This window comes from Scylla paramamosain, unplaced genomic scaffold, assembly GCF_035594125.1.
Source record: "Scylla paramamosain isolate STU-SP2022 unplaced genomic scaffold, ASM3559412v1 Contig18, whole genome shotgun sequence".
Taxonomy (NCBI): Eukaryota; Metazoa; Arthropoda; class Malacostraca; order Decapoda; family Portunidae; genus Scylla; species Scylla paramamosain.
This window is the reverse complement of record NW_026973683.1, coordinates 1132501-1142500: the sequence shown is the minus strand read 5'-3', so window position 1 is coordinate 1142500 and position 10000 is coordinate 1132501. Positions and strand designations below refer to the sequence as shown.

At 42.5% G+C, this 10000-nt stretch overlaps 1 protein-coding gene across 1 annotated transcript in view; it reads left to right on the top strand.

Annotated features, from left to right (window-relative positions):
• Positions 1-10000, top strand: part of LOC135097377 (glutamate receptor ionotropic, NMDA 2B-like) — a 105348-nt gene that overhangs the window by 34427 nt on the left and 60921 nt on the right. The window contains 3 exon segments of the mRNA XM_063999222.1: positions 5188-5366; positions 6812-7002; positions 9992-10000. The exon segment at positions 9992-10000 is cut by the window's right edge and continues 218 nt beyond it. Of these exon segments, the coding sequence (XP_063855292.1) occupies positions 5188-5366; positions 6812-7002; positions 9992-10000 (379 nt within the window).

Sequence of the window (10000 nt, the reverse complement as noted above, 5' to 3'; positions counted from 1 at the left end):
CACACACACACACACACACACACACACACACACACACACACACACACACAACACTACAATTTTATCATAATCTCTCTCTTACTGTAATTTTTCTTTGAAGTTTCGATGCAGTGACGAGTGATAGGGAGGGGAAAAAGAGAGGGGGGAGGGAAAGAGGGGAGAGGGAGAGGGGAAATAATGAAGGGAAATAATTTGTGTTTTATGTGTTTTATTAATAGTGCTTGATGATTGGTCTGTGTGTGTGTGTGTGTGTGTGTGTGTGTGTGTGTGTGTGTGTGTGTGTGTGTGTGTGTGTGTGTGTGTGTGTGTGTGTGTGTGTGTGGGATTAATGTTTGGGAAAGTCATTGTTTTGATTTTGTTGTTGTTGTTGTTGTTGTTGTTGTTGTTGTTGTTGTTGTTGTTGTTGTTGTTGTTATTGTCATCACCATCATTTTTTTTCTCCTTATCTTTCTCTTCCTCATCATCATTTTATTTTTCTTCTATTCCTCATCCTCCTCTTCCTCTTCCTCCTCCTCCTACCACCACCACCACCACCACCCAACCTCTCCCTCTCTCCCTCTCATTTCCAAAATAATACGTAAAATAAAAAAAAAGAATAATGAAAAAATAATAAATAAAAAATGTAACTTATAGTAAAAATCTTTAAAATAAAATAGAATAAAATAAAAGATTAAAATATGAATAGAAATTTAACTACAAACACACACAAACACACACACACACACACACACACACACACACACACCGGATGTGCCCTAATGTTCCCACACACACAACAGGAAATGGACCTGAAAAGAAAATGGGAGGTTGGGTTCATAGAAAATGGAATATGTGTATTATACTGAGGGAACAAATAACACAGTGCCCCATTAACCCTGTATTAGCAAAGAAAACGGGGTGTTGAGAGTGATATTAAGGTGGTGGTGGTGGTGAGTCTCTCTCTCTCTCTCTCTCTCTCTCTCTCTCTCTCTCTCTCTCTCTCTCTCTCTCTCTCTCTCTCTCTCCGATTCCTTTGAAGTTAAATGGAATCTGTGATTAGAGAGAGAGAGAGAGAGAGAGAGAGAGAGAGAGAGAGAGAGAGAGAGAGAGAGAGAGAGAGAGAGAGAGAGAGAGAGAGAGAGAGAGAGAGAGAGAGATTAATCAGTATAGCAAACTAATATAAATTAAAGAATTCAGTTTTCGACGTGAAAGAGAGAGAGAGAGAGAGAGAGAGAGAGAGAGAGAGAGAGAGAGAGAGAGAGAGAGAGAGAGAGAGAGAGAGAGAAAGTGTCAATCAACATTCAGAATTGAGCTGATAGCGTTAACATTGGCCGCTGTTCTCTCTCTCTCTCTCTCTCTCTCTCTCTCTCTCTCTCTCTCTCTCTCTCTCTCTCTCTCTCTCTCTCTCTCTCTCTCTCTCTCTCTCTCTCTCTCTCTCTCTCTTAGATTTAGCACCTGCATATGTATCAGAGAGAGAGAGAGAGAGAGAGAGAGAGAGAGAGAGAGAGAGAGAGAGAGAGAGAGAGAGAGAGAGAAGAGATTTAATTTATATACACACCTAAATCCTACAAAAATAACGGCAGTTCTACCTCAAACTTATTCCAATCCTCTTCTGTGCGGGTTCGGATCCTCTTATTGTGTGCTGTAGACGATTTGATCCCTTATGACTCGCTTCTTTGTGGGATCCGAATGCTTTTATAAGTATTCTTTATAGTAATTGGATTCGCGACTTTAAATTATGGTTTTTTTTCTCGTTTTTTTCTTGTTTTTCTAAGGTTTATTTTAAGTTTTTCTTCTATTCCTATTTTGTTTTTGTTGTTGTTGTTGTTGTTGTTGTTGTTGTTGTTGTTGTTGTTGCTTTTTTATTCGTTTGCTTTTTTTATTTATTTTTTTTCTTTCTTTCTTTTTTTTTTTTTCTTAACGAGGGACGAGCGTGTGAAGGGAAGTGTCTTCAGGTATTGATTGCGTGGCTGGAGTGACTGTTGTTGTTGTTGTTGTTGTTGTTGTTGTTGTTGTTGTTGTTGTTGTTGTTGTTGTTGTTGTTGTTGTTGTCGTTGTTGTTGTTGTTGTTGTTGTTATGATTTGCGGTATTTCTTCTGGCTTTTCATTACAACAACAACAACAACAACTACTACTACTACTACTACCATTACCACCACCACTACTACCACCACCACTACCACTACCACCACTACTACTACGACAACAACAACAACAACAAAAAGAACAGTAGTAACAGTAGTAACAGTAACAGTACCAATAACAACACTAAAAATAACACAAATAAATGACAAAAAAATAAAAAAATAAACGATAAAAATTGAAAATAAAACCGTAATGAAGAAATCCTCAACCTCCCCAACTCCCCAACTCCCCCAACCCCCTAATAAGGAAGAGGATTAGCCAAACCCTCCCTGCAGTCCTTATAAATCCCTCAATTCTCTTCCCCGAGCTTCGAATCCCTTATCGGAGAAGTATAAACGATTCGATTCCTTATTGGGGGAAGTATAAGAGATTGGATTCCTTATAAACCTAATCGATTCCAGCTAGCGAGGCCTTAAGATTGAGTATTTGCATTCCGATCTTCCTCTCTCACAGGCGCAGATGAGACAGAGAGAGAGAGAGAGAGAGAGAGAGAGAGAGTGAAAGAAAAAGAAAAGACACAAAGAGAGAGAAAAATAAGTGTTTGCAGATAGACAGAGAGACAGACACACAGACAGACAGACACCAAACACTAAAAAACAAAATGAAGAGTATAAACGATTGAAACCTTCTTATAACAGGCTCTGATCCTCTATACAACTCATATAAGAGGATCAAAGGAGCGCTAAGGGATCCTGAGACGAGTATGTAGGTGACTGAATTCTTTGTTGTGACTTGTGAAGGGAGAGGAGAGAGGGAGAGGGAGAGGGAGAGGGAGCATGGGGGAGAAGAATGAAGAGGTTTCAGAATGAGGAGGAGAAGGAAGAGGAGGAGGAGGAGGAGGTTTGAAGGAAAGAGAAAGTGATCTGGAGAACTTAACGAGAGAGAGAGAGAGAGAGAGAGAGAGAGAGAGAGAGAGAGAGAGAGAGAGAGAGAGAGAGAGAGAGAGAGAGAGAGAGAGAGAGAGAGAGAGAGAGAGAGAGAGAGAGAAAGGAAGAGAGTGAGTGAGTGAGAGGGAGTGAGAGAGAGGGAGAGGTGAGAGGGGATGGTGAGGAAGGCAAAATTACGTGATCTCACTAAGAAATCGGAAGAGTTAAAGATGACCTCTTCCGCCATTGTGAGAGTGAGAGGGACAGGCAGTGAGAGGGAGGGGGAGGGGGAGGGAGAGGGAGGAGAGAGGGAGGAAAAGAGAGAGGGAGTGTGTTTTAGAAGAGTTGAAAGAGAGAGAGAGAGAGAGAGAGAGAGAGAGAGAGAGAGAGAGAGAGAGAGAGAGAGAGAGAGAGAGAGAGAGAGAGAGAGAGAGAGAGAGAGAGAAATTAGTATACATTGGTTTTCTCTCTCTTACTTCCCTCCATCCTTCTCTCCTTCCCTCCTTCTCTCCTTCCTTTCCTCCCTCCTTCCCTCCTTCCTCTCTCACTTTCTTCCCTGTTTGCTCATTACACCTAAGAGAGAGAAAGAGAGAGAGAGAGAGAGAGAGAGAGAGAGAGAGAGAGAGAGAGAGAGAGAGAGAGAGAGAGAGAGAGAGAGAGAGAGAGAGAGAGAGAGAGAGAGAGAGGGTTCCATTTCCTGAGTTGTTAGATAAACCGGAATTAATTATTACCTCTCTCTCTCTCTCTCTCTCTCTCTCTCTCTCTCTCTCTCTCTCTCTCTCTCTCTCTCTCTCTCTCTCTCTCTCTCTCTCTCTCTCTCTCTCTCTCTCTCTCTCTCTCTCTCTCTCTCTCTCACATGAATAATTACATACTGCACCTGTTGATAAGCACACCCTTGTTCCGTACACCTGTTGAGGGCGCACTTTGACACGCCCACACATGCCCAAGTTTGCCCAAATTTACTGTCTCTCTCCTGTTAACCCTTTGGCTGCTAATTGGTATATCTCTAATTAATTACCAATCACTCTAGGACATCTTTACTTGTGTTATAACCACCTCTAATTTCTAAACTTATTAAAAATGCCAGATCTATAATTTTTTAATCCTTTTCTTTTTTTGTAAATGGTTCTAAAGATTTTTATGTGTTAATTGTGGTGGTGTTAATTATTTCGTATTCTGTGTTCAGGTTCTACCTATACAAACCTGCCAGTGTCTATATCTGTCAGTTCCCACACCTGTTAATATAAATACTTGTCTTTTTTTAATTTTTTGGTTCAATTTATTTACTGTATCTTTTATTTGTTCCAGTAATTTTAAGGTTTTTGTTTTTTTTTAAGTATTTTTTTCTTCCCTTTTTCAGATATTTTCCTATTTTCTATGATTTTTTTTTTCGTATTTGTTGGTTTTTCCTGCATCATCCCAGACATGTCCAAACCTTCTCATCCCACACGTGTTATTAATCATACCTATGCAAGCCTGTCATTCATAGCTCTACATCTCTTTCTCTCTCTCTCTCTCTCTCTCTCTCTCTCTCTCTCTCTCTCTCTCTCTCTCTCTCTCTCTCTCTCTCTCTCTCTCTCTCTCTCTTTATTATTGCTGTTATTATTGCTTTCACCTGTCTGTCAATTCAACCATAACCTTTTAATTAATTTCTTCTCACCTTTCTGCTCTCTCTCTCTCTCTCTCTCTCTCTCTCTCTCTCTCTCTCTCTCTCTCTCTCTCTCTCTCTCTCTCTCTCTCTCTCTCTCTCTCTCTCTCTCTCTCTCTCTCTGAATGTGTGTGTGTGTGTGTGTGTGTGTGTGTGTGTGTGTGTGTGTGTGTGTGTGTGTGTATTATCCATTACGTCCGTCTATCCTTATAACCCAAAACACACACACACACACACACACACACACACACACACACACACACACACACACACACACACACACACACACACACACACACACACACACACACACACACACACACACACACACACACACACACACACACACACACACACACACACACACACACACACACACACACACTATCTCTCAATCACCCTCCCTCTCACTCATTCCCTCTCTCTCTCTTCCCTCCACCTCTCTCTCTCTCTCTCTCTCTCTCTCTCTCTCTCTCTCTCTCTCTCTCTCTCTCTCTCTCTCTCTCTCTCTCTCTCTCTCTCTCTCTCTCTCTCTCTCTCCCCTGACAGCCATTCTGAACAGTTTGTGTGAAAAGTTTCTACCTGAAAACGTATCTGCAATTATCTTCCTGAGCTGCACTGAGAACTATGGAAGAGCAACAGCTTCAGCCCAGTACTTCCTGCAGCTGGCTGGATACCTAGGGATACCTGTTATTGCCTGGAACGCCGACAACCCCGGACTGGAACAGGTAAGGTGTGGCTGGGACAAGTAAGGCTGGGATAGGTGAGGTTGAGTTTGGTTAGACTTGGTTTGGGATAGGTAAGGTTGAGGATGGATTAGGTAAGGTTAGGTTAAGTTAGGTTACGTTGGGATGAGTTATGTTAAGTTAGGTTAGAGAGAGAGAGAGAGAGAGAGAGAGAGAGAGAGAGAGAGAGAGAGAGAGAGAGAGAGAGAGAGAGAGAGAGAGAGAGAGAGAGAGAGAGAGAGAGAGAGAGAGAGAGAGAGTGTGAAAGGTTAAAAGGTGACGAGAAAATAAGGGAGTTTTTCTTTTTCCTTTTTTTTTTTAATCTGTGTGTGTGTGTGTGTGTGTGTGTGTGTGTGTGTGTGTGTGTGTGTGTGTGTGTGTGTGTGTGTGTGTGTGTGTGTGTGTGTGTGTGTGTGTGTGTATCTGTCTGAGGAGTGTTATACTTAGAAAACTAAATAAAGAGAGAAAAAGAAAAGACGAATAATGAAAAAAAAAAAAAAAAGAGAAAGAGAAGGAGAAAGAGAAGAGGAAGAAGAAGAAGAGAGCGAACTTTGTAATCTCTCCCTTGTCCCTTCCTCTTCCCCCTCTTCATCTTCTCCTCCTCCCCTCTTCCCCTCCCACTATCTTACAAAAGAGGAGAGGGGAGGGTAGAGGGGAGAAGGGAGAGGGGAGAGGACTATGAAAGTGTTAAAAGCCAGCTTGTTTTACTACCCACAAGGGAGGGGAGAGGGGAGGAGAGAGAGAGAGGGAGAGGTAGGAGGAAGGAAAGTTGGCAGGAGGAAGAGTGAAGAGGAAGAAGAGGAGGAGAGATGAAAAACGAGGAAGGAGGAAGTAGAGATAGAGAGATAGAAAAGAGGAGACAGAGGAGAAGGAAGAGCGAAGAGGAGAGGGGAAGGAGCGGATGAAAGGAGGAATGAATGGAGGAAGAAGTTAGTGGAGGTAAATAATTAGAGAGAGAGAGAGAGAGAGAGAGAGAGAGAGAGAGAGAGAGAGAGAGAGAGAGAGAGAGAGAGAGAGAGAGAGAGAGAGAGAGAGAGAGAGAGAGAGAGAGAGAGAGAGAGAGAGAGAGAGAGAGAGAGAGAGAGAGAGAGAGAGAGAGAGAGAGAGAGAGAGAGAGAGAGAGAGAGAGAGAGAGAGAGAGAGAATTTGTGGTTTTATTCCATTTTCTATTTGAATCTACTTTTCCTGCTTTTATTGCTCTCTCTCTCTCTCTCTCTCTCTCTCTCTCTCTCTCTCTCTCTCTCTCTCTCTCTCTCTCTCTCTCTCTCTCTCTCTCTCTCTCTCTCTCTCTCTCTCTCTCTCTCTCTCTCTCTCACTCACTCAATCACTCACTGTCTCTCTCTCCCTTTACCATTCTTCTATCAATCACTCCTTCCCACACTCCTTCCATTCCTCTTATCACTTCTCTCCCTTCCCTCGCTCTCTAATACCCTCCTCTCTTCCTTCAGGCGGCGCAGACGGGGCTAAGGATCCAGCTGGCGCCCTCTGTGCATCACCAGGCGGCGGCAATGCTTAGTATACTCATCAGGTACCAATGGCATTCACTGTCTATCGTCACGTCTCAGATCGCAGGACATACGGACTTCGTGCAGGCCGTAAGGGACGAAGTGGCCTACCATCAGGAACACCACAGAGTCAAGTAAGTAGGTTAGGAAGGTCTGGTTGCGTTAGGAAAGTGGGAAAGGTACGGTTGCTTTGTTTTGGTGGAGTGTGTGCACGCGCCGGGGTTCAAGAAAGTCTGCGGTGGGAGCCTGCCGCGTTTCACTAACTCTGCGGGGAGAAGGTGGGAGACTCAAGTATTTTAATTGTCTAGGTTAATTGGGTTACTTTAGTAGATTTGGTTGGTTTGTACAGGTTTGGTACGTTAGTTTTGGTAGGTTTGGTAAGTTTGGTTTGGTAGGTTTGGGTAGGTTTGGTAGGTTACGTTAGGCTAGGTTGGGCTATGTTTGGATGGTTAGCTTGGGTTGGTTAGGTTAGGCTTGCTTTGGGTAAGTTTGGTAGGTTTGGTAGGTTTGGTAAGTTTGGTTAGGTAGGTTTGGGTAGGTTTGGTAGGTTACGTTAGGGTAGTTTAGGGTATGTTTGGATGGTTAGCTTGGGTTGGTTAGGTTAGGCTAGGTTTGGGTAAGTTTGGTAAGTTTATTAGGTTAGTTTTGGTAGGTTTGGTTAGGTTTGGGTAAGTTTGGTAAGTTTGGCTGAGTGTAAATCGAAGTAGTATTGAATTTTAAACATGTGCTTCTTATTTTGTGCTTTTTTAAATGAATACTTTTTGTGAATCTCTTAAGGTATATATATATTTTTTAATTGGATTAAAAAAAAATCTATTGTATATATTAAGGAAAAATTGTACTCAATAAAACTATGTACGTATATATTTAAGTATGTATGTATGTATGTATGTATGTATGTATGTATGTATGTATGACTAGAAGAAAAAGCCTAATAAATATTTAGTATTCGAATATAAAACTTATCAACGTGGATAGAATATAAGAAAAAAATATATAGGCCTAATCATAATTATATAAGAAAACTTATGTAAAATGAAATTACTTAAAAAAAAGACTCAACCAATATTTTCCATAGGAGTAAAGTTATATAACGTAAGTAGGCTGAAAAAATAGGCCTAACCGGAATATACTGGAGTTATTTAAGTTGAATAGACTGAGAAAAAGGACATTTATTTGAAGTTAGGATCACTTAGGAAACAAAAAAAAAGGCTTCTGTTTTGACATAGACTGAATAGGCTGAGTATATAGGCCTAAAAATATCATGAATAGTTATTCAGGCTGCATAGTGAGTAGAAATATATAGAGAACAGGTGTGTGTGTGTGTGTGTGTGTGTGTGTGTGTGTGTGTGTGTGTGTGTGTGTGTGTGTGTGTGTGTGTGTGTGTGTGTGTGTGTGTGTGTGTGTGTGTGTGTTTTGAAAGGAAAGGTGAGGAGGAAATCCAACATCCATTTTCTATACCCATTTTTCCCCTCTCTTTTTCCCTCTCACTCTCTTACCCTCCTCTCTCTCTCTCTCTCTCTCTCTCTCTCTCTCTCTCTCTCTCTCTCTCTCTCTCTCTCTCTCTCTCTCTCTCTCTCTCTCTCTCTCTCTCTCTCTCTCTCTCTCTCTCTCTCTCTCTCTCTCTCCCATCCCTGACACCTGCCTTGACAAATCGACCTATCGCTGGAGGGAAGAAGGTGAGAGAGGGAGAGGGGAGAGGGAGAGGGAGAGGGAGAGAGGGAGAGGGACAGAGAGAGAGGGGAGGGAGAGGAGGGAGAAGAAGAAAGGTTTAAATCGTCCTTCATTTTTCATTTCGACATTAAATCCTAAAAAACTTTCCTTTTTTTCCCTCATTTATTTTCCGGATATTATATTTGTTGCCCTCCTCCCTCCCACCTCCCCCCTCTCTCTCTCTCTCTCTCTCTCTCTCTCTCTCTCTCTCTCTCTCTCTCTCTCTCTCTCTCTCTCTCTCTCTCTCTCTCTCTCTCTCTCTCTCTCTCTCTCTCTCTCTCTCTCTCTCTCTGATAAATTAGTGGTAAGCTGTCTACATAACAGAGAGAGAGAGAGAGAGAGAGAGAGAGAGAGAGAGAGAGAGAGAGAGAGAGAGAGAGAGAGAGAGAGAGAGAGAGAGAGAGAGCGTTTTGACTGTCCCGGTGAACAAACTTTTTCTCTCCCTGTTTACTCTCTCTCCTCCTCTCCCTTTACTCTCCCTCCTTCTCTCCCTCTTCCTGTCCTTACCAGCAGAGAGAGAGAGAGAGAGAGAGAGAGAGAGAGAGAGAGAGAGAGAGAGATAGAGAGAGAATAAAACTACCTCTCATTTTCTTTAGTTACCGTTCCTCTCCTGAATTAAAGACTCCATTTTACCTTCACGAAAATTCCTCTTTTCCCCCTTCTCGAGACACTTTTCCCCCGTATCTTTCCTCTGCGGCCTTTAATTTCCCTCCCGGCGAGCCCTGGCAGTTCCTGAGGATGGCAAGGACCAGTGGAGGGCAGTTTTACCCCTGTGGAACCCCCTGGTGAGGAGAAAATGGGGATATTCGCCCCGGGGGGTAATGGAGTTATTGGAACCAAATATTAGGTGACGGATGAGTGTTCTCTTCCGTGATGGTCGCTATAATGAGGTGGTTATCTCTCTCTCTCTCTCTCTCTCTCTCTCTCTCTCTCTCTCTCTCTCTCTCTCTCTCTCTCTCTGGTTCCTTTTTTTGTTATTTCTTTTCTTTATTTCTACTTTTTAACTTGTTTTTGTTGTTCTTTTTGTTTTTCTCTTGATTTTTATTCTTTTCCTATTCTTATTCTTAATTTTCTTCTTCGACCTCTTCCTCCTCCTCCTCCTCCTCCTCCTCCTCCTCCTCCTCCTTCTCCTAAACCTGATTAACTTCCGTAATGAATCAAATTGCCACACCTTTGCAAATCTTCCTGACCTTCACCTCTCCTTCCTTCCTTCCTTCCTTCCTTCCTTCCTTCCTTCCTTCTATATCTTTCCTTTCCCTTTCTTCCCTCGCTCCTTACTCTCCTTTTTCTTACCTCTCCCTCTCTCTGTCTCTCTCCCTCTTCCTTTCTCAATCTCCTCCATTCTCTCACCAACCCAACATACCCACTCACAAGTCTACCCCTCTCTCTCTCTCTCTCTCTCTCTCACAGGTTCGTCAT